At 41.7% G+C, this 24,967-nt stretch overlaps 1 protein-coding gene across 1 annotated transcript in view; it reads right to left on the bottom strand.

Annotated features, from left to right (window-relative positions):
• GRIN2B (glutamate ionotropic receptor NMDA type subunit 2B) overlaps nt 1–20,051 on the bottom strand; it is a 303,242-nt gene extending 283,191 nt beyond the window's left edge. Inside the window, exon 1 of the mRNA XM_036302093.1 lies at nt 19,641–20,051. Coding sequence (XP_036157986.1) covers nt 19,641–20,051 — 411 coding nt within the window. The remainder of the gene's footprint in view (nt 1–19,640) is intronic.
• Nucleotides 20,052–24,967: the final 4,916 nt, after the last annotated feature.

The raw sequence follows: 24,967 nt of genomic DNA, 5'->3' as shown, positions 1-24,967 counted from the left end.
ATATATCCTTGACTGGCCTCATTCAATGTCAGTTCTAACTAACTGAACCAACATGCCGCAGACTATAAAGCTAATGTTTGATAGCCCCAAAAGTCAAGAGCAGACCACCTGGGAACTTTTAACTATGCCAGGTCCAAAGGTAGGCCATTGCGGGACCTCAAACTGACAAGATGGAGCATGAAGATGCCTGCATGTACCATATAAAGTGTAAGTCACAGCGAAGAGTAGGTCACAGGAGACAGGGGAGAGGACAAGGTGAAAGAAGAAGAGAGAAATGTGAACCAGAAATGAGATGATGTGGGAGCAGCAAGTAGGGACAGAAGGGAATGGAGGACAGAGAGGAGAAATCAGGGCACCTAAGAGAGGGAGTAAACCAAGGACCTAGACACAGACAGGTTAGGAGTTGAGTCTCTGTGGGCAGTAAAAGGCAGCTAAGAGTTCTTAGTTCAGAGCCCTCTCTATATTACAGAAAATTAAAGCAGTCTAGAGTGCATTAATTAATCTGGAATTCCCACTTCTACTTGATTCTGTTCTACTCCCAAAAGGAGCTCCATAGTGCTTCTTCTACTCTGCCTGAGTAGCTGTAATTGTTAGGTTTGATCCAGCAATTGAGTCGACACCCCTCCCCCAGGAAATGGCTTTTCAGGTCACTTCACTATGGACATTCCCTTTGCTGAAGACCACATTTCACTTGCGGTGACCACATTCCATTCTCTCCCTTCTGGGTATGCATAAAGAAGTCTCCACCCAGGGGAAAGCCTGCCAAAAGTCCTTTAACAGCTGATGACTCCCCTCACTGGTGCTGGAGCCATCCAAGCTCAGCCACCTGGTCTGCGGATGATCGAATAAATTTGTAATCCCTCACCACTCTGGCCTTGTGTGTTCCTCCTTTAGCGACCTAACAGTAATATTCTCCAAGACTCCAGGGCAGGTCCTGTGCTGTCCCTTTCTTGGCCAGAAATAACCAACACTCTTCTTAAGTGGCTGCCCTCCAGTGTTTCTGTTTACAGCAAGGTCTTCCAGTGGACCCTAGCCTCAAGCTAGGACTGATTGAGGCTCCCTGTGAATGGTATGATTTGTGGGAGTCAGGAAACTACCTTCTGTTTTAAATATATATTTCCCTTATGGCCCAATGCGGTATCTAAAATTCCACCAGTACAAATTTCTCCCTCTGAGTTAAAATATAAATGCCCTAGGAAGCGGTCAAACAGTTACTCTTGTCTTATTTAGATTCTTGCAGGACTTAATTTTATAAACTGTCTCCCAATTTGAAATGAAACAGGGACATGTAAGGAGGACATACTTGGGGGGGGGGGGCGCGGAGTGAGGGGGGTTTCTATGGAGGACAAACCCAGGATTGAATCACATAGTGCTTCTTCGGGAAGTCCCATCACTGGGTAATGCAGGAGGTTGGGTAAAGTCAAGAGGCAGAAAAAAGAGCTCTGGAAGACTAAAGCATGTGGCAGTTGTCAAGTAGAAGACAGCAATATAAGGAAAAGGGATTTTTAAAAAAATTAAAAATACATTCTTTTCCAATTGCATAACTTTTCCCAGGACTAATCATAGAGATCAGGATGGCAAAGGTGTCCATGGTTGCTGCTTGGAAGTCCCAGAAACACAGAGGGAAAAATCCTATTCAAGTGCTAATGCTAACTCCCAGCAACAGGAAACCAGCTCCAGATATCTGCAATTCCTAGAAGCTCAGAGGCCTCTACTGTAATGACTGGGAGCCTCTCAATTGGATCAAAAGGAGCACAAGAGTGGAATATGTGGAAGAGGAAGTGCCCTTCCACTAGAGCAGTGGTTCTCAACCTTCCTAATGCCGCGACCCTTTAATACAGTTCCTCATGTTGTGGTGACCCCCAACCATAAAACTATTTTCATTGCTACTTCATAACTGTAATTTTGCTACTGTTATGAATCGTAATATAAATAACTGATATGCAGGATGTATTTTCATTGTTACAAATTAAACATAATTAAAGCATAGTGATTAATCACAAAAACAATATGTAATTATATATGTGTTTTCCGACGGTCTTAGGCGACCCCTGTGAAAGGGTCGTTTGACCCCCAAGGGAGTCGCAACCCACAGGTTGAGAACCACTGCACTAGAGCATGTAGAGAGCTAAACCATGTCTGAGTCCCCCTCTCTGCATAACAGGCTAGTTTACATAATAATCACTGAACTCGTCTCCAAAAAGAACAGGAATGATACCTTCACTACTCTATGTTAGGTCCCTCTCATTGACCAATGAGACTTCTGCTTGGGCACAGAAACTACAAGGACAAATGGGAGAAATTAGAGAACCCTGAAGGCCACATTACTTTCTCTGGTAAAAGTAGCCCCCAATTTAGTCTGAGAGAGCAATAACAATCAGAGACCAAGGCATTCACCAGCAAAATATTTCTCTCTCTTAGCTTGTCTCTGGAAAAAGGCTGCCGCCCTCATTCTCTACCCTGCAGAGCAGCCCTGTCCTGGGTCCTGCTGCTCAGCCTGTGCCCCTATTTGGCCTGAGAAAAGCTTCCAGGGGCTACCTCAGTACAACTGGAGCTGTTGTTCTTGCTGCTTTGGACAACTTCAGTTGATGTGGGTCTGAGCCATTCCCTACTCCTCTCCCACCCAGTTCTGAGAACTGTGCACTCACACTTTCCACCCAAATTCCCATATCCCTGTCTCCAAGCCCAGGATACAGATCTTCTTTCCTGCTTTCAATATCAACTTTGGCTTCCAGAGCTATCCATCCAGAGAAGAAGACCCTCTGTGATCTCCATTCAGAGGGGCTGGGGCAGAGGAGGTGTCTGGCAGAGATTCCAGGCAAGCGGCCAGCTGGGGCCACGGGGAGGGAATTATTCACAGGATCACAGATGTTACAGATAAAAAGAACTTGCAAAAACACATCTCACTCATCCATCCCACCTTGCAATGTAGGCCCTTTTCCAAGAGCATATGGCATATTCCCATCTGATTTCAAAGGATCTATCATTACCAACAAATATGTACTGAGTGTGCCGTGTGCGCTCTGTGCTGTCCCAATCACGAGAGGAGGAAACGAAGGGGCTCTCTTCCTTTGGAAAGGGCTCTCACAATGGGAGATAAATTTGCCTCTCACATTCATTGCCTGAGTCCATCTAGATATCTGTCCCTCTACCCTGACACAGAAAACTTTCACACACCTGAACACCATGCTTGCACATAAACAAGCCTCTGATCATCTGGTCATTGGGGAAACTGACAAGGAGAGTAAGTGCTTAAGGCCCAGTAACAAGAGAAGTATGAGCAGGAAAGGGCTAGGGGGGGGCCAGTTGAAGCAGCCTTTGGGTACTACCTCTAGGAACTGATAAGTGGGCAAGCTAATGACAGTTACAGCTGATTTTCTGAGACTCTTCAAGAAGTAAAGAGACAGTGTGCTCCAAGAGCTACAATCATCGGGACCATGAGGCAAGGATACTATTCCTTCTTTGTCAACTGCTCAACTGAGATGTAATCTTAGATTGAAGTATAATTGATTCCACTTTCCCTGAAACTAGGAAAAAATATCCCCGTAGCCCCAGAAATGTGACTGAAGAGTTTGTTCTAATCCAGGAATCAAACTCAGGGCATCTACCTGGATGGGGACAATACTGGAAGTAGAGGGACTTGGGGGTGTTAGGTCCATTCTTGGACCTTGGGAAGGAATTAGAGCTTCTGTGCAGCTTCAGTCCAGACCCCCCCAGACTAGGAATCAGCCCCACAGTTCTGCTCACACCCCTGTGTCCTTTTCTCTTCAAATGCTCTTTCCCTTTCTACTTCTTGTCTCTCATCTCACTCTCTTTTCTCCTTCAGAGCTGTGATCTTGTGCTGAATATTTAGGTCCTTTTCAAGATCCACTGGGAGAGGGAGGAATCCACTTCACTCAAGGCCAGTTGGCCACTGTTTGAACAGTTGGGATATTCCCTTCCCAGGCTAAGTGAGATGCCCCCAAGAAGACCATGTAAATGAAAGTGTTCAAGAGGAAGTGCATACTGCTGAAGTCCATGGATATTACTGTCGTCACACAAGGGCTCCCACTTCCACACTGCCACTACTGGTATGTGGGCCATAACTTCCCCTTCCAATCCTCAGCTTCCTCATCTATAAAAGAATATTCTTACTGCCCACATCTGGGCTCCTTGGAGGGTTACATTGGCTAAGGGCAGATAAAGCAATATCCCACATAAAGTGTAGAACTACCACACAGAGGGCACTTGTTTTTTTAAGGGGATAACAGAATAGCCCTAACTAATTCTAAAATCCTAGATCTAACCGACCCTGATCTCTCAGGAACCTGGAAACTCAGGATTCAAAAGACAAAAAAAAAGAGCATGCTAATCTATTCTATGCCAAGACTCTTAGCCTGCCTTCCAACTGCAAGTCACAGCCAACACGGTCCTTGAACCTGACATCTGGTGGTTGACTGTCCCCATTCCCAACTCTATGGCCTCTAGTTATTATCACACTACCCCCTCCCTTCTGGTTTCCTTTGCTCTCTTCTGCATTGCCTTTAGCTTCTTCTCATCTCTCTCCTACTCCTTTTCCTCCCTCTTAATCATTCTTAAGCAGCCACATGAATGCACTGCATTGGGGACCATAAAAAGAAAGCCCAACAAATAGATTTTCAGAATTCCTTGGGAGAACTTTGTGAAAACAGCAATTGCTGGGGCTTTACTCCCAACCTATCAAATTAGAATCCTTGATAATGGGACCAGAGGATCTATATTTTTAAAAAAATAATAATAATTTTAAACTTCTCTGATGATTCTAAGGTCCACTCAATTTAAGAACCACTGCCATACAACCCAACTATAGAAACTATATCAAGCTCCTTTCACCCTTTCTTGATGTTTTTGAACTCCTTCCTTCTCATCATCCCTTCAATTTATTATGTCATGAAGCTTCATTATTTGAAAATTTATAGTATTTGCTTTTATATAAGCAATGAGAACACTGGAATGGTAAAAGAATTAAAGGCAAAGGAGTTGGAAGGAGCTGAAAGTTTTATACTCAAATGGATCTATGGAGTCAAAAGAAGAAAGGATACAGATGGAAGGCAGTTGGAATAAGGATAGGCAGGAGGAGTAGGAGAGAGGGGTGGGTGGCAACAGCATACAGAAACTGCATACAGAAAGTACAGTGAAACCTGGCTTCCCATGGAGTCTGTTGTCCTAGCAACGTGATACTGAAAAGTTGAAGGCTGCTACTCGCTACAATTCTGGATCTCATGTTGTCAAGGCAACAGAATACATCCAAGACACATGGTGGCAGGCCATGAGGACCTGAAGGTATGCCAGGAATTTTCAGTTCAAGGCAGGCTACACTGACTGGCTGTACCATTACACTACCTCCCACTGTCAATGCCCACACCCCTCACCCCAAAAGCTTACCCCAGCTGCTTCATTCCCTCTGCAGTCTTCTCAATGCCATCACCCCCTTTTGGAAAGAGGGGAAATTGTAACAGGCTGCAACTATGTAGACATAGGTCTGGGAACTGGCCACGAGACGCTAGTGCCTGGGAATTCCAAGAACTCAAAAGGAAAGGTAGATATTTAGTTAGAGTAATGTCAATCACATTGCCTCTACCTTCCTATATTGCTTTGCTAATTTGTTTGCAAGTTTATGAACAAATTTTGTAAAACCAACAAAGTCAAAAAACTGCATAGTTCATAGACATATAAAAGGAAATGATGCCTGATTCAAGAGGAATTTGTATTTCAACACTACTAGAAATAATAATGGCAGCCATTTATTCAAACCCAGATATGTGCCTGAAAGAGTAATGAGTCCCTACAAGGTTATTTCATTTTATCTCATAATAGTTCTTCAAGGTTGAAGAGTATTGACCCCATCATATAAATGAGGAAAAAACAGATCACACAATTCACACAACATGGCAAGAGGTTATCCAGCTGCTAAAAGGTAGAGCCAAGAGTCAAAATGGCTCCACAGTATATATTCCATCAACTATACTAACTTCCATCTAAAAAGATGCTAAATCAAGTTACATCACTTATGCCTTCTAGGATGAAATTTTAAAATATCCAATTCTGCAAGACTCACAGGCTCCACCTGACCTGGCCCTAGAGTACCTTTCCACCTTACCTTCTGTCATTGCCCACATGGCCCGCCACACTCCAACTCTACTGACCTTCCTGCTACTCATCAAAAACAACATACATGCCCCCACTTCAAGGCCTTAGCATTGCTGTTCTCTCTGACAAGATGCTGCTGCTCCTCAGATCTTCACAAGTCTTGATCCTTCTCATCGTACAAATCTCAAGTGCTGCCTCCTCTGAGACCATCCCTGAAGGCCTTATCTAAGATAGTGGCTTCCTGCTCTTTTTATTAAAGCATTTACCACCACCTCAAATAATACTGTTTGATTTATATGTTCCTTTATTGTCAGTCAAGGCACCACGAGGACATGCCTCTCATATTGACTACAACTCCAGGACCTTAAGCAATTCCTGACACCCAGGAGATGCATAATAGATATTTTTGAATAAATGAATATGTAAATGAGCAAGAATGTTGTTTGCTAAAGCAAGTTTCAAAATCTCTACTACCTTTGGAAACTCAATTGCATTGATTAAATTAGTTGGTGATATCTTGCTAATTAGCATGTGGATAAATTGCATATTTTGTCTTTTAAAATTTTTGTAAAAGTTTCTTTCTTTCTGCTTCCTCCTTGGAAAGAGGGCTAATGAAGTCAAGATTATCACTGGCGCCCGAGTGCTTTGCATGAAAGAAATTTCTTTTGCTACCTCAGACTGCACTCCTAACCTGAGATAGCTCTTTTGCCATTTCTGCCTGCTAGAAAGTGGACCTGAGATATGAGTGTTGCTGACTGCTGGTATCAGGCAGGTGTGAAGAAGGAAAGGGTTATAGAGATAGGAGACTAGAGGGAGATAAAGAAAATATTTGCCTATAACCAGAGAGAAAGCCTACCAACCATTTTTATTTGAGATTAAAGTACTATTCTCTTCATTGCAACTGACATGTGCTGACATGTGAAATAAATAATCCATGTACACATTTAATAAATATATAGTAAGGGCTCACTATGTGCCAAGCTATATGTTAGGATCTAAGGGAACAAAAATGAAAAAGACATAGTCCCTGCCCTATGAAACTTGGAGTCTAGTGGGGCAGACAGCTAGTAAATAACCTATTATGATTAATTTCAGTGGTGACAAGAACTCTGAAAAGTATGGAATGAAAGGGAATAGAAGAAAAATGAACAGAAATTCTACTTTGAGAGTGAAGAAAAAACCCTGACAGCATGAGGACTCTGGATCGGGAGGGCAGCCTCAGGACTGGGAGAGGCACCATCCTGGGCACTGGAAAGGATAAAGGTACTGACAACCACATGTGAAAACACATGCATATGCACACAAAACAAAGAAGCAAACACAAAACAAGGATAGAAAAGTGCAGAAAGGGAAGAACTAGCACTAAAGACAGACTTCACTATGCGGTAATTCCATAGAACAGCTAAACAGAACATCAACACTTCCCCTTTCAGCATGTCCCAGGCCTGGGCGGGGCCAGAATTTCAGAGCACCTGCCACCTTTGCAGAGAGTTCCCAAAGAGCAGGCCCAATTACCACAGAACCAGGTGACATGAGATCATCCTGTTGATGGCCTGTGTTTCTGTTTACATCACCCTCCTCATTCATTCCTTTATCCACTGAGACTTACTGAATACCTCCCACAGATGCACACTTGCTGATTCCTACTATTTGCCAGACCTTTTCTAAGCACTTTTAATAACTTTACTTCATAACCCTAAGAAATAGAGTCTACTTTTATCACTATTTTATAGATGAGGAACCTAAGGCTCAGAGAAGTTAAGTAATTTGCCAAAGGTCACACAGTAAATGGTGGAGCCCGGAAACAACCTAGTCAGTGAGATCCCAGAGATCCTCCTCTTAACTCTGATGTGTATGTTACGTTCCTAGGTGCCATAACAAATTACCACACATTTAGTGGCTTAAGACAACAGAAGTTTATTTTCTCACAGGTCTGGAGGCCAGAAGCCTGAAATCCAAGTTGGTGGGATCCTGTTCCCTCTGAAGGTGTTAAGGGAGAATCTTTGATTCTTCTAGCTTCTGGTGGCTTCCTTGGCTTGTGGCTAAATAACTCCCACCGCTGCCTCTGCAAGGACTTCTTTTATGTCTATGTCTTCCCCTGTTCTATCTCTTATAAGGACATTTGGATTTAAGGCCCACCCAGCCAAGCTGGCTAATCTAAGATGACCTCAACCTAAAATCCTTAATTTAATTCCATCTACAAAGACCCCTTTTCCAAATAAAGTCACATCTATGAGTTCTGGTTCTTGGTTTCTATACTGCCCTCTCTCCTGGTTCTTGGTTTCTATACTGCCCTCTCTCCTGGTTCTTGGTTTCTATACTGCCCTCTCTCCTGGTCCTTGGTTTCCATACTGCCCTCTCTCCTGGTCCTTGGTTTCTATACTGCCCTCTCTCCTGGTCCTTGGTTTCCATACTGCCCTCTCTCCTGGTCCTTGGTTTCTATACTGCCCTCTCTCCTGGTCCTTGGTTTCCATACTGCCCTCTCTCCTGGTTCTTGGTTTCTATACTGCCCTCTCTCCTGGTTCTTGGTTTCTATACTGCCCTCTCTCCTGGTTCTTTGTTTCTATACTGCCCTCTCTCCTGGTTCTTGGTTTCTATACTGCCCTCTCTCCTGGTCCTTGGTTTCTATACTGCCCTCTCTCCTGGTCCTTGGTTTCTATACTGCCCTCTCTCCTGGTTCTTGGTTTCTATACTGCCCTCTCTCCTGGTTCTTGGTTTCCATACTGCCCTCTCTCCTGGTCCTTCGTTTCCATACTGCCCTCTCTCCTGGTCCTTCGTTTCCATACTGCCCTCTCTCCTGGTCCTAGGTTTCTATACTGCCCTCTCTCCTGGTCCTTGGTTTCCATACTGCCCTCTCTCCTGGTTCTTGGTTTCTATACTGCCCTCTCTCCTGGTTCTTGGTTTCTATACTGCCCTCTCTCCTGGTTCTTGGTTTCTATACTGCCCTCTCTCCTGGTCCTTGGTTTCTATACTGCCCTCTCTCCTGGTTCTTGGTTTCTATACTGCCCTCTCTCCTGGTTCTTGGTTTCTATACTGCCCTCTCTCCTGGTCCTTGGTTTCCATATTGCCCTCTCTCCTGGTTCTTGGTTTCTATATTGCCCTCTCTCATGGTTCTTGGTTTCTATATTGCCTCTCTTTCCTGTTTCTTCTGGTTCTCTTCTTACCTCTCTAATAATTCCATCTGAGCTCCTTTATTCTCTCCACTTCCTCTGGCCATCACTCAATTGATGGGGTTTGATTTTATGGTTTAGAATAAAAAAACAGGTTTTGTCCTTGACACACTTTTCTCCTCAATCCACATGTCAGTTCTGAGGCATCTCACCCACCCTCCTTGTTTCAACTACCCCCTCCTTGCTAAATGAGGCTCGTATCTTTATTTCCAGCCCAAATCACTCTCTTCCAGGCTCAAATCCAACTGCTTACTTAGACAGTTCCACTTATATGACCCACCCATATTCTAAATTTTACTTATTCTCACTGTCACCAAATTTGTGACAAATATAATTACTCTTGTCATCAAAATTGTTAGAATAGCACTAAAAGGGTCAACAGTGCTCAATGCTACAGGAGGTCAAGAAAGACTTAAAAAGTCCATTGGATTTGGCATTTTGTAAAAAATGAGAGATGAGGAAGTGAAAACAGCAATTTCAGACTACCTTTTAAACAGCTGAACTGTGAAATGAAGGAGAGAAAGGAGGGAGAACCCACATCAAGGAAAGCTTTTGTGTTTGTTTGTTTGTTTGTTTGTCTATTAACTCAGAGAGATTTGAGCATGTTTAGTAGGGCAAAATTGATATTTTGGGTAAAACTACTCTTGACTGTTAAGTACTATCACACATGCTGCAAGACACTTAACATGCCTGATTTACAGGCTCCAAGTGCCAGTAGCACACAAACAGACACACAGATACACATGCAAAACCAGTCATTATGACATAAAAGGGGGGGAAAAAGACCTTCCCAATACATTCCAAACATCTCCTGTGGACCACTAAGCTAGAGAGAAGATGCCAGCAGGGAGGAATAAATTGATAATTAAGGGAAAAAAGCAAAAAGTGAATGAATCAAGGTCCTAGTTCTGGAGGACCCGTGAGGAGATTGGGGCAAGGGCACAAAAGCAGGGTTTGGTGTGAAGCAGGGCAAGTAAGAGATGAGAGATATGTGGAATTTAGAATCACATGAATATTGTTTGAATTTCCAAGCTGCCACTTACTTCCTTTGAGAGACACTGCTGACTAACCCCTGTTCCAAACCCTTGCCCACTTTCTGCCTCCACCAGAAAGCCCCGCACCCTCCCTCTCCAGAGTTGGCCACCTAAATACTGAGCTCATGCAATCAAAGATATGGGGAAGACTTTTCCTGATCTAATACCCAGCCCCAGGTGTGTCCTTCTTTGAGTGTTGACAGGATGTCTAGAGCTAGGCAGACACCATAACAAAAATTCCAAGAGAACCCCAGAAGTCAGGCTTGACATCATTGCATCACTGAACCACCCCAGGAGTCTCCATCTCCAGGCACCTTGTTCTGAGATATCAATAAGCACCTATTTGTTTAAGCTGCTGTGAGTGAATCACTACCTAAAGATCTTGGGCAAAACACTTAACGTCTCTGATCTACAATTTCCTCATCTGCAAAATGGAGGCAAAATACATGCCTCATAAATTCGATGAAAGAATTGAATGAAACAACATATGTAAGCTCATGTAAAATGACTAGCTCAGAGCTTGACAAAAATAAATGATCAATCAATGTTAGTTCCCTTTCTCATTGTAACTTTATAATGGCCCATGATAATTTGGGTATTCTTTGTCCCTGTAAAGCAGAACAGCATCAGTAAACTATTTTTGTCCTCCAAAAAAATGAAATAAAAATTGGCTTCACTATTACTCTCATGCATGCTGGATGCTTAGAATCAAATATAATTTTTTGAGATTTTATTTGTTTCCTTTTGATTGAATTTATTGAGGTGACACTGGTTAACAAAATTATACAGGTTTCGGGTGCACAATTTTATAACACATTATCTGTGCACTGCACTGTGTGTTCACAACTTCAAGTCCAGTTTCCTTCCATCACCATTTATCCCCTCTATACCCTCTCCTACCTCCCTTCACCCGCTCTGCCTCTGGAAATCAAGTGTTGTCTGTGTCCATGAGTTTTTTGCTCTATTTTTTCTTCTTTGCTCAATCCCTCTACCCCGCCCACCTAGCTCCTCTCCCCCCGACAGCTGTCAGCCTACTCTATCTAAGAGTCTGTAACTATTTTGCTTGTTAGTTCATTTTGTTCATTAGATTCCACATCTGAGTGAAATCATATGGCACTTATCTTTCTCTGACTTGCATAGTTCACTTAGCATAATGTTCTCCAAGTCCATCCATGCTGTCGCAAAGGGTAAGATTTCCTTCTTTTTTACAAATCATCTACTGATGGACATTTGGGCTGCTTCCAAATCTTGGCTATTGTAAATAATGCTACAATGAACATAGGGAATGCAGATTGGTGCAGCCACTATGGAAAAAAGTATGGAATTACCTCAAAAAATTCAAAATGGAACTGTCTTATGACCCAGCGATTCATTCCACTTCTGGGAACTTATCCAAAAAACCCCAAAACACTAATTCAAAAAAATATATGCACCACTGTGTTCAAATATAATTGTGATGCCATATTTTTAAGTCTATCACAAAATAAAAATATAATTTTGAATAAAATAACAATATCTAATATTTTATTCTAAACCATAAAATCAAAATATAATTTTGAATAAACTGTAGATATAATATCTATAAATAAGGCAAAAGAATCACAGAAGTCTCAGAAAGGGGAATAAAAATATACTAGTGGCATAGAAATCATAATCCATCGAGTTTTTCAACATCAGAGTCATCTATTAAAAATTGGCTGATGACATTTAACAAATTAACTGCCTTCCCATGCCTATAATATAGTACCACTTCTTACCTAGAACCTTCATATCTCTCTCATTTAATAGTTCACTTTTTCTTATATATCAACACTTCCAAATCTATGAGTGACCCTGGATTCAGACACTATTTTACTTTGCTATGCTTTCTTTGCTAATCCTCTTGACTTATCTTCATTGCTTATAGCCTATGTGTATCCATTTATTGAAATCACTGTATGTCTCTGCTTTGAGAACCTCCATAAGTCCTGATCATGTGACCATCAGTAATTGCATCATCATAGAGGTGAAACCCACTGAGCCGCTATTCATGTATCAGGCCTAATATATGGGTATTATCATCACAAACTCTTCTCTTTCAGTCAACAGGAAAACATTAGGACACCATTTTCCTCAGTCTGGTATATGAAAATACAAGATAGTGTGCACTAAGGGCCCACTGCTTACCAAGCTCTGGAGACAATGTTTCATAAGGCTCACTACAAACCAGGTGTTATTTTGTCCCCGTTTTACAAATGAAAAATTTGAGGCTAAATGTTTAAAAGTACAACTAAGGTCACATGGCTGGGAATGCATGTAGCTCAAGCCTATTGGCTTCAAGGCTGCCTGTTCTTCCCACTGTGCCACAACCTTCCTCTTCACCTTCCCGGGGGATGCATGAGAAGTGACGGCTCAGGTGTTACTTTCTAGCACCAAGCATCCTTATTTCTATGAATGCCTAAAGCAATTTCTGGGGCCTTAGTTTTTTTAAGCATTAAAACTGTACCTGAACTTCAAGTAGCCAGTCTCTTGAAAGCAACCCTGGCTGCAATTTTAAAAGAAAGGAGATGTTGGCCAAGGAGAAACACATTCCACAGAAGCAGGTGGAAAGACTGAAATTCAGGCCGACTTGAGGGCTGCAGCACTGCAATGTCTACAGCCTGTTAGAGAGAACTGCCCACCCATCTTCCCCCAAAGTACAGTTCAAGGAAGTAGGGACAATGGGTGAGGAGTACCAGACCTACAGGCAGGCCACTCTATCCTAGCTTTTTCTGATTGCCTCAGGGTGTGGACTGGGACGTGAAAAGTCAACCAAAAAAGTTTTAAGGTCAAACATCCCTGGAATCAGATCCTAGTCCCACTCTAACTCTAGCTATGTGACTTTGGCCAGGTACATAAACTCTCTGATTTAGTTTCCCCATCAACCAAAGAAATACTACTACTTACCTCACAGCATTGCATAAGAATTAAAATGGTCATTAACATCGTGCCTGGCACAATTTGAGAATAAGTGTTTCAAGTTGGCATACTTTTTAGCTTCTTTATCCTCTTGCCTTTCCCACCTCTATGTCTTAACTCTCTTCATCCAAGAAATACCCAAACACCACAGTTTGTCCCAAGGAATACCATCTGACAAACAACTAAAAGCATGGTAATCCTAAAAACACCAAAATTGGCCCAGAGGCACAGAGTAACGTATGAGTAGCACAGCTCTCTTGGTTTCAAGATTGTGTTGGAGGAAACCCACATGAGCAATGAGAAGGCCAGAGACTATTTACAGTGTCACACACTACTGCTAGCTCTTTACTCTCTGCAAATACTTTGCCACTTGGTGTGTGTGAGGTGAAGGTGGGGAGAGAGATGTGGGGAGGTCAGGAAAAGATGGGGTCAGTTGGATTCCAAAATATGGCTCTCTGCACAGCGCTATTCAAAGCAGCAAGTCTCAGTCAAGCAAGTGAGAATCAGAGCAATAGATTTTTTCAGTAAGATTATTTTAGCATGTCCATCAATGAGGAACAACATTTGGAGTCTGGTGGGTATTTTAGCTACTGTACTGCACTCTAATCTAGTTCCAGGCCCTGACTCCTACTCAGCATACCCTTTCCTCTCCCATTCTTGCAGGTTATTTTTCTTTAATCTTTATTGTTGGAAGTATTACATAGGTCCTCCTTTTTCCCCCATTAAAGTTTTTCAGCCCTCTCCCGCCCTCCCCCCACCCCCAGGCCCTCTTTTAAAAATGGTTCTTATACCCTGTTGTCTAATCCCGTGGTCGGCAAACTGCGGATCGCGAGCCACATGCGGCTCTTTGGCCCCTTGAGTGTGGCTCTTCCACAAAATACCACGTGCGGGCGCGTACAGTGTGATTGAAACTTCGTGGCCCGTGCGCAGAAGTTGTTTTTCGGCTTGGGCGAGTCTATTTTGAAGAAGTACTGTTGATATTTGGCTCTGTTGACTAATGAGTTTGCCAACCACTGATCTAATCCTACTGTACCTTCCACTTTTTGTTTTCCTGCCTACCTCCTGCCCAAGCCATTTTCATTGGTCTTAATACCAGTAACAAAGAAAGGTCAATAAGCCAACCTTTCTCCATCACCATTCCTTATTTCTCTCACCAAAAGTATATGTTTGAACAGTGTTTCTCCATAATCTTTTCACATATTTTATTTCATTTTCTCTTCAAAATGTTGTGAAGTGGGTAGAGCAGAAAACAAAATTTAAATCTTATAAACTGTAAACTAAGTATCATGTAGCTTAAGTGCTTTGTTTACCTAAATTTCCAAAGTTCATGAAATTGGAATCTAAAACTCAGGACTTATAATACTTATTATAATGTTTTTGAGGCAGAATTATATAAATAGAAAGCACAGGCTTCAAAATGAATACTCTGGGATTCGATTCCCAGTCCCATTGCTCATAAACTGTGATATCCCAGATTAGTTACTTAACCTCTCTGAGCTAAAATCTGAAAACCCAAGAAAAACTTCAGCAAGTGAGCAAGGAACCTCCTGGAAAGAAATGGAAATACGTCCAGTTTTAGTTTGTTACTTGGATTCAGATAGGCATCCTAAGTCCAGAATCTCAGGGAGATTAGAAACAATTATAACAAGAAAAATAAAACACACTCCCTATATTCAGGTGAGGAACTGTCAAAAATCACTTCATTCATTTATAAACCGTCTCTGTTACTATTGAAAAAGTCTTTTTGTTACAAACGGCAGCAGTTCGTTCTTCATTAGAGCTTGTCTCTAACAGAACATGTCCTTGTGGTAGCAGTGTGGCTGTATCACCGATGAGCCTCAGCTGCCCTGGCGGGACAGGCCCATGGCTCCCACCCATACTTCACAGCCATTGTAGGAGACAGGTAGTTGATCTCCAGTTCAGAAATGTCTCTACAGTTGGCTGTGATGCTGTTCAATTCCCATTATTTTCCTGTATCATGAAACCTTCTCCCTTTCTTCAAACTGCTCCATACAACCTTCAGCTTAGCCTACTGAATGTTATGCTGGATACTTAGTGAAGCATTTACTATGCACTTACTATGTATTATCTCATTAAATCTTCACAAACCCTATGATGAATATGTTATTATCATCATTATACAGGCAAGGAAACCGTTTACAGTGGTTGGTGAATAGTCCAGATCCCCACATCTAGGAAGTGATGGTTGAAACCCACTGACTCCAAATTCTGAGCTTTGAACAGCTCTGCTCTCTGGTTCCCATGCTTCTTTTGGCCATGGCAGAAGGTGTGCTTCCTCTTCGGGAAAGCAGAGCATTAATCAATGTTTGTACTGATTCATCAACATATACGAAAAAGTGGGCACATGCTATTTGACCAGATGCTGAACCTGTGTCTCACTAATTTTGTCAAAAAGCTTTATAATCATGCTGTCTTTCTTCCATCACCAATCCCTTGAATCAGGGACTTCATCCCTGTAATGCAATCTTCTGCAAGGACACTTAATAAGTGCATTCTACCTCAGACAAACAAACAAACAAATGAACAAACAAAAGCTAAGTTAAAATGGAGAGGTAAATTGATGTTTCTCTCTTACATCGATGTTTCTCTCTCTCTCTCTCTCTTTCTTTCCCTTCCTCTCACTCTAAAATCAATAAAAACATATCCCCAGGTGAGGATTAAAAAAAATAAAATAAAATAAAATAAAATGGAGAGGTAAGCCTTGGCCAGTGTTGCTCAGCAGTTAGAGTGCCAACCCACACACTGAAGGGTCCCAGGTTCAACTGCCATTCAAGGGCATGCACCTTGGTTGCAGGTTAGAGCCCAGCCCCATCAGGGTGCATGTATGAGGAAACCAATCGATGTCTCTCTCACATTGATGTTTCTCTCTCTCTCTCTTCTGTCTCTTTCCCCCCTCCATCTTTCCCACTCTCTCTGAAAAGCAATGGGAAAATATCCGCTGATGAGGATTAACAACAAAAAAAATGGAGAGGCAATTACCTATCTTCTAGAAGGGGGAAGCAAAATGGAAGGCTGACTTCTCATCTTTTGGATGGCAGCTATACCTTAAAGTAAACTGTGTTTCTCAGAATTTCTGCATCAGTTCCACTTTCAAATGTTTTATCCTGTTGCCTCATAGTTGATTCATAGTCGTGGAACTCTGTGTCCTCATTCTATGTTTGTGGAATGTGGTCACGGTACTTAAAAATAAACTTCTATTTTTAAAAACTGACCTTAGAATTTGAGGTGTTTCATTTTTGAAACTTGACCCAAAACCTTATTTCTCTGAAATCTGGAAGGTTCTTTTTATTACCTTCATGCAAATTGCTTGAGCATGCGAACGTTCCTCAGCACAGCTCCCTGGAATCGTGGCCCCACTGCCTTCTCGGGCCGGGGGTTCCTGCTGCACCCTTCTCTGCAGCCACCAGCCACCCGGTCAGGGATGTGACCCCTTGTGACTGAGCCTTTAGCTTTCTGGCTTCCATGCTATTAGGACCTTCTCCCTTCTTCTTTTTCCTCTTCCTACCTATTTTTCAGAAACTCTTCTTGTTAGGTCAAAAATCAGACATTATTTAGGCTCTTTTAGGAAACTGCCTAAAAATCATTGCCTATCTCCCTTTTATGATGGAGAAAAAAGATAAGGCGGGCTATTTGGGTTGGTTGCAAAGGTGGGAGGGCTCAGGGGAAAGAGATCAGAGGGGGATCTCACTACAGTGACCTGAAAGAATCCACCTCTGGACACTGGCCTCACTCCTCCCTTTCCCCCTAGAAGGAGTAACCAATGGGCCCTCAATGGAAGTGTGCTACCCCTAAGTGCTAGTCACATTCTCACTCATTCTCTCCTCTAGTCAGATTCCACTATTGCCATTATGAATCAAGGGGTGAATTGCATGTAGGCAGATAACATCCACCACAGAGGAGAAAGTAAAGAGTAAGACGTTATGTGAGATGCTAATCAACCTCTCCATTTTCTTGAGAGGAGACGGAGCACTTGGAGTCAGCAACCGATTTACAGTCCTGGCTGCCAGTTACTAGCTATGTCATTTTGGATATGTTAGGTAGCCTCTCTGAGCCTCAGTTTCCCCAGGTGTCAAATGGAAATAAATAATACCATTTAGCTCACTGGGTTATAAGAATATTAAATAAAATAATGCATGCAAAGCACTATGTGCCCAGCATATGGTAGATATTCTAAAGCACCTAGGATGATACATCAGTGGACAAAAGAGCCCAGTCTGTCTCCATGATCTGCATCTTAGTTCATATTATCATGTTATTATTAAGCATTTGTAAGAGACACAATGGAGAAGCAACCAATCGATTTAACCAATAACCACTTTTGCTAGGGCTGGGGGTGAGGTGAGGTGGACCTAAAATAACATAGGTTGCACAATAGCCCATGTAAGAAAAAAAATCATTTTTACCTTCTTGCTCTCAAAATAAATGAGCACTTATTTATGTTTCAAAAATTTGGCTCATTCACCTTGGCATTATTCAGTGCCATACTGTGCCCTCAAAATGCTACTGCTAATAATATATTACATATATAATACTTTCAACAATAAAAATTTAATTTCAAAAAAATAAGAGGATGAAACACTGCTGCAAAAATATAACTTGCTGAGGAAAATGTTAACAAAACACTCTACCTGAAGCAAAAACTCAGTAGGTTTTGCCATAGTCAGTCTATATTTTCCATTCTGCTTAAGTTTATCTCCATTCTCTTACCAAGGGCATCTCTTGCCAGCATTTGATTCTAACATCTTTCCCTTTCAATATCTTTCTCAGATGCCACCGAAGTTCCTCCACTTAGTGCTTTCCACTTGACCTTTCCTGGACTGAATAAAGGAAGCTCCAAACAGATGCTCATCTATGCCTGCTGCCAACAGATGGCAATAGTGATCATGCAAGGTTACTTTACTCTGGTAAGCCCTGCACTGTAATGGGTCTCAACTGGCCAAGGAGCACACTTGTGCTAGGTGTCTGTGCTAGGTTTCGAGGTGTTTGCAAATATCATTAACCTTACAGCATGTCTTTTAAGTAAAAAACTAATGGCGGTTTTGAAAGTGATTTTTAAAAAGTATAAATGACAACAAAAAGGTAGAAACAATTTAAAAAACCCAAAGTGATAAAAAATATATATATATTGTACTTGTAAAATAAATCCACCTGAGATAGAAATAACTGTGAAGGACAATATATAGTGAGAAGTGCTGTACCTCAGCAATAAGCAATCAAGGAAGGAAAAAAATAACTGAATAAGTTTAAAATTTGAAAACAAAATATAACCACAACAAAACTTGTGGTTAGAGAATAAGCATCAATGTCAGAGAACAATATCATATGACAATCCAGTATTAATGTAGGAGCAACTAGATATATTTGAGACCTGAAAGCAGTGGTCCTCAGCCTTAGTCAACAGGGGAGCTTTTAAAAATCCTAAACCTCAGGCAGTAACCGAGGCCAATAATCAGAATTTTGGGGGCGGAACCAGGCATTGGTGGTACTTAAGGCTGTTTAGGTGATTCCAACGTGCAAGCAAGGTTACAGACCTATTGCCTTCAAATGTAAGCATGAGGAAATGAAGCTGCTACTGGTTCCATGGGTTAAAATCCACTCAAATACATAGACTGATGTGTGATGAGCATGGACACCTTAGCAAGAAGTACTTCTCTATGATATTTTTATCCTCAAGGAAAATAACTACCCACCTCAAAGGAGATTTTGTTTCATATTCTTGAAACTGATATGGGTAAACAATATGTATTATGAAGGAAGAATGGAGCACATCTTATTTTAAAATTTTGAAGGAGCACCCTAGCCTGTTTGGCTCAGTAGCTAGAGTGTTGGCCTGCAGACCCAAGGGTCCTGGGTTCAATTCTGGTCAAGGGCACATACCTCGGTTGCAGGCTCCTCCCCGGCCCAAGCCCTGGTAGGGGCGCATGTAGGAGGCAACCAATTGATGCATTTCTCTCACATTGATATTTCCCTCTGTCTTTCCCTCTCTCTTCTATTTTCTCTAAAAATCAATGGAAAAAATATCTTCAGGTGAAGATTAAAAAAATAGAATTTTGAAGGATCTATTCATATACGCATTTGAAGAAAATGGATCACAGAGCTACAAGTTTCTCTATCTCTTAGTCATTTCAGGGAATCCGTTTACAAAGAAATGGACACACAAAGCTGTGCAAAACTCTATGCATAACTAGATGACATCATCTTTCCCTCCCTTTCATCTCCAAGCAATTAGACTAATCTCTAGTCTATCTACTCAGTGCATTCTGGTTAACAACCTTCCATCTTTCATAACTCAGTTTTGCATCAAAACAAATGGATCATTTAGTTCTTCATTCAAACCAGCCAGACTCTTCTCACTGCAGCCCGCTTTTACCTTGTCTGCCATGATCATAGAGGATCCCCCGTGGATGCCCAGGATGGGGGTGAGAGTCTGGGCTGAAATGAAGTCAAGGATCTGGGCGATGGCTTCCTGGTCAGTGTCGTCAGCAAACACCACCCCCTGGATCTTTCGGTCCGACATGAGGTCACAGATACGGGTGATGATGCTCTTTGGATCGGTCTCATTCATGGCTACTAGCTCCACACGGGGCACCACAGAGAGATGATGGAAGTCATCTTTCTCGTGGGCATCCTTGATGGCCACCTCGTCTGAAGTGCCCACGAGGATGACAGCGATGCCAATGCTGGGGGGGCTCTTCTGAGAACGCGCTCTGCTGCCTGACACGGCCAGGACAGCCAACACCAGCCAAAACTTGGGTGAACAGCACTCTGCTCTGGGCTTCATCTTCAACTCGTCGACTCCCTGGAAATGCAAAGACAGCGTGGTTAAATCACAACCCACAGCACAGAACCTGTCTTTGAAGAGACTGGATACTGCAAGTCGAGGGCCTTTGCTGGTCATCAAACCCTACTTCTGTCTTTTAGCCTAGTCTCTTAAAATCTCATGTTTTCTCAGCAGCGTGAGAGAAAAAAGCTTTCAGAAGCATCTGACATCCTTGAGCAAGAAAATAAAAGATGCTATTGCTAGAGCCATTAGCAGCAAACAGACAGAGACAAATGAGGCAACGAGGATGCAAGTGGTCCAGGCAGTAATGCCAAGTGCACAAACGCAGGAGTCTCCAAGAGGGGGGTCTTGCTGTTGCTGCATGATCCTTGGCACTCCTATCCCAATTCACCCTTGAACTGCTCTTGGGCTGAGGGGATGGTGTAGGCCAGGCAAAGGGAGCAGTAAAATGGGCTTAGCAGAGGCTAGCAGAAAAACATGGTCTGGATAAGCTAGATATAGAGAGCTGCACATACATAAACCCCATATTCTTGCTGCCTTTACTTCATGTTCACCTCAAAGAGGACAAGAGCCTGAAAATTCTTCAGCAACACTTTTAGTATCTGGCTCTTAATACTAAATAATAATAAAAAAAAAAAAACAGCCAATATGTAGGCAGTACTTTAAAAAAATCTCAGTTGATCCTTACAATAAACCAGTGGGAGGAAAATAAGAAAGGTACTGTTATCCCCATTTTATAGATGCTGAAGCTAAGGCTCAAAAAAGCTCAGAAATCCAAAACCATGAACCACTTCTGTGAAACAAATATGAATCCAGATCTTCTGATTTTTAGGCCAATTTGTATTCCATTGTATTACATCACACTGCTTCTCAAATCACCCATTACCACAAGAAGTCATTTTATTTTGATTTGTTCATGCATCAAAGTACTATGATTTCAACAAATGCTACTGATAACTGCTATAGTGTTAGAGCCACTATTTTTTTCTTCACCCAAGGTATTTTTCAGAGGGGGCGGGGAGAGAGAGAGAGAGAAAGAGAGAGAGAGAGAGAGAGAGAAATAATGATCAGTTGCCTCCCATACACATCACACTGAACCCATAACCTAAGTATGTGCCCTGACCAGAAATTGAACACCCAAGCTTTTGGTGTATGGGACAACACTCCAACCAACTGTGCACCAGGCCCAGGGCATGTTAGAGGCACTTTTGAAAAATTTTTCATGCCATCCTATAGTAGTGACTTCTCTGAAATGACTTCCCATGTTTCCATACAATTCACCACCTTTTACCTACAACAAACTCCTACTTTTTACTTCCCCTAAATCTTACACTGTGCACAAGACTGAGGACACAGTTCTATATACAGCTTTGCGATTTCTCTTTATATTTCTCACTGTTTTCCAACAGCTCCTTTTATTTCAGTAGAACTGGTCCTGCTTCAGTTGTTTTGCTTTGTTTTAAATAATAATTTATTGTACCTCTATTATGTGCTGTGTACTGTGTTAGGCATTTCCTCATATGGAGTCTCTTTGGTCCTCACTGAAACCCTATAAACTAGTCATTTTATCCCCATTTATCAAATGGAGAAACTGAAGCTTAAAACAGTTATGTAATGTTCCCAAGGTCAATAAATGCCAGCATGCCAATATATAAACTTAGCATTTTTATACACCAAGGAAATATTCTACAAACTGCACCCAAAACCAGAATCAGCAATTCTCATTCTTCTCCAAAGAGAGAGAGGGAGTGTAATCAAGGATAAAAATGCCACCTAATATCTCCTACTTGTTTGGAAAAAAAAACAAAACATTAATATATTAGGGATCTATAAACTTTGAGAGTTTAGCTAGCAAAAGAAGACAATAATGATGGTGCTGAGTAAAGAGAGATAAGGATGTTCAGGCTGAGCAGACTGACTGCAAAGGGCATTAATGATTTGGGAGTAAGATGCTGGGGACATTTTGTGGCTGAAGAAGCACAAAATCCAATCCAGTTCTTGGCAGAAAGAACCTTGGAACTCTTGTCGTTGTAGGCATCCTTCCACACTGCCAAGACGGAGACCTGTATCTATCGCCTTGTCTATCTCTTGCAAATAAGATGAATAGCTCAGTGGTTCACACCTGAGCAAAGTTGACTCCTGACAGTTTTCTGGTCTATGTGCCTCTGTGGAAACAGGGAATGACCACAGGAGCCCTGGAAGACTATGCTGATTAGCTGGTCCCAATCAAGCATTAGAGCCAGGGCCTGAATTCCTCCTCCTCAACTCTAAATATCAGAGCAGTGCTATACAGTGTTGAGCAGCACTGAATATTCAAAGTAAGACCAATGGGTTTAACAGCCGTGAGCAAACTACGGCTGCGGGCCGTATCCGGCCTATTTGAAATGAATAAAACTATTGAAAAAAAAAGACCGACTGTACCCTTTTATGTAATGATGTTTACTTTGAATTTATATTAGTTCACACAAACACTCCATCCATGCTTTTGTTCCTGCCCTCCGGTCCAGTTTAAGAACCCATTGTGGCCCTCGAGCCAAAAAGTCTGCCCACCCCTTTAGCATCTCAAAGAGCTATTGACAAAATAATAATAATAATCTGTTCAATTTCAAGGACTGGTTCTCAAAGAACACTAAAAGATTTAGAATTTGGCAAGACTAGCAGTGGGAGGAAAATAAGAAAGGTACTGGCAAAGGGAGCAGTAAATGGGCTTAGCAGCTAACTTCATTCCAATGGATTCTAATCATTTAGATACCAGTCACTAAATCAGCTTCCTTCACATTGAAAAGTGGTCCACTCTGCCATGACAGTTCATTAACTTTAATGCACTCTACACACTCCCGTTTTGATGTTTTATTTATTCTCTTTAAAACATCTCTGTGTTCCTCTATTTCTTCTCACACAATGTATTGCACTTTGTTATGCAATGGCTAGTTGACACTCAGAGAATAGAATCAGGTTTTCCTGAGCATCTCTTTTATACTCAGAATAGAGCAAAGCACTTTACAAAGCAATACATTATGGGAGATACCAGTAAGAGAGGGACTGTGAGACAAACAAAGAAGCTTCTTTGAATACAAACTCAATTGCACACGTTAGAAGGGGCTTCTTTGAGAGAAAGTATGTAGTTCAAGATAAGCAAATTGGTTTTGCTTCTTTCCACAGACAGACCACGGTTAATCACGGCACCTGCTCTATGATACTTTGCCCCCTCCTCTCCACTGTGCTTCACACTCCCCCAGTAGAACTGAGCATTGTTTCATTTTCACTATCACCACAGCCTGTATGTGTCTATCTAAATACCTGTAAAAGTTTACTATAATTATATGACTATGCAATTAACTAGTTGGTAATCTCCTGGTAGGCAGGGAACTTTTCACTTCAGAAAGCATTTATTGAGCACCCATTACCTAGCAGACATTGTTGTTAGTGTTGGGGATGCTACTAAAACAGGCTCTACCCTCCACAACCACAGTCTAGTACAGTGATGGCGAACCTATGACACGCGTGTCAGAGGTGAAACGCTAACTCATTTTTTGGTTGATTTTTCTTTGTTAAATGGCATTTAAATATATAAAATAAATATCAAAAATATGTCTTTGTTTTACTATGGTTGCAAATATCAAAAAATTTCTATATGTGACACGGTACCAGAGGTAAGTTAGGGTTTTTCAAAATGCTGACACGCTGAGCTCAAAAGGTTCGCCATCACTGGTCTAGTAGAAGATACAGAAACACAAAGACCTTGTCTCATTTCTATTTGCATTTTGGGGGTATAGCTGGGCCTCATATACAAAAGGGAAGGACTCAATAAATTGTAGCCACTGAGTTTCTACCATTATAAAATTGTCAATATTTGACCATTTTTAAACTATAATAACCTATTTTACATATTATATACTTACAGTAACATTTTACCTATAGCCTACCATATGCCAGATGCTATGATTGCTAGGTAATTTTCATGCAGTGCTAAATCACATATAAACATTATAAGTCATAATTTTTCCTTATATTAAAAAGAAGAAAACAACTTCTGAGAGGGTAAGTATATGACCAAGGTCACCCAGCTAATAAGAGATGCCATCAAGTTTCAAACCAAAGTTTGTCTGTCTCCAAAACCCTTGATCTTTCCATTTTGCTGCCTCTCACTATGAATATATAAATGAATGAACAAAAAAATTAAGAAAAGAATGAATGAAATCACCAACAAAAACAAACTGTGTCCTAATACCAGTTCCACATTAACTAAGTGCCTGTCTCTATCTCTTTGCTGGTGAAATCAGGATAATGTACTAACCTACATACCTGAAAGACTTTTTGTGGGGATCAAATAATAATATGGAAGTGCTATGAAGAAAAGGATGTTACCTTTAAGCTTTTATAGAAGTTGTTCAAGGATGCTAGCTATTTATGAAAGCACAAAGTCAGCATGTGGGAGGTGGGGGTGATGGAATGGTAGACAGAGGCTAAGAGAAATGTGAAGAGGAGCCTCACAGGAGGAAGAGATATCAGTTCCCTGATGGTTATAACGCCCTAGAGAATATGTCATATAATGGCCTCAGAGTAGCAGCAAACTCTACTGACAGTTTTCCAGTTTTATAGCAGAATTGAATAGTCATTCAGGCCAGGGTTGACAGTGGGAATCAGTGAAGCTCAAGACCCCCAAACCAGGCCTTGAATTGAGGCATTAGGGTGTACAAACAGAGCCAAGAACAAAGCAGCCGGATCAGAGAGTCAGATGTTCACCTCCCGGCCCTCTGCCTCCTTGAGGCTTGAGCTGAGTGGTCCCCAGATCTACAGCAAGCAAAAGACCACAGTAGCCTACATTCATGCCTATAGTTGGTGCATGGTAACTATAGCAGGAACCAGTCTACACTTTGCTGTCCACAGTAGATTCCAAAGGAAGACATATCTGA

This window comes from Myotis myotis, unplaced genomic scaffold (assembly GCF_014108235.1).
Source record: "Myotis myotis isolate mMyoMyo1 unplaced genomic scaffold, mMyoMyo1.p scaffold_m19_p_3, whole genome shotgun sequence".
NCBI lineage: Eukaryota > Metazoa > Chordata > Mammalia > Chiroptera > Vespertilionidae > Myotis > Myotis myotis.
Note: the sequence above shows the minus strand (reverse complement) of the source record. Positions and strands in the feature narration are given on the sequence as shown.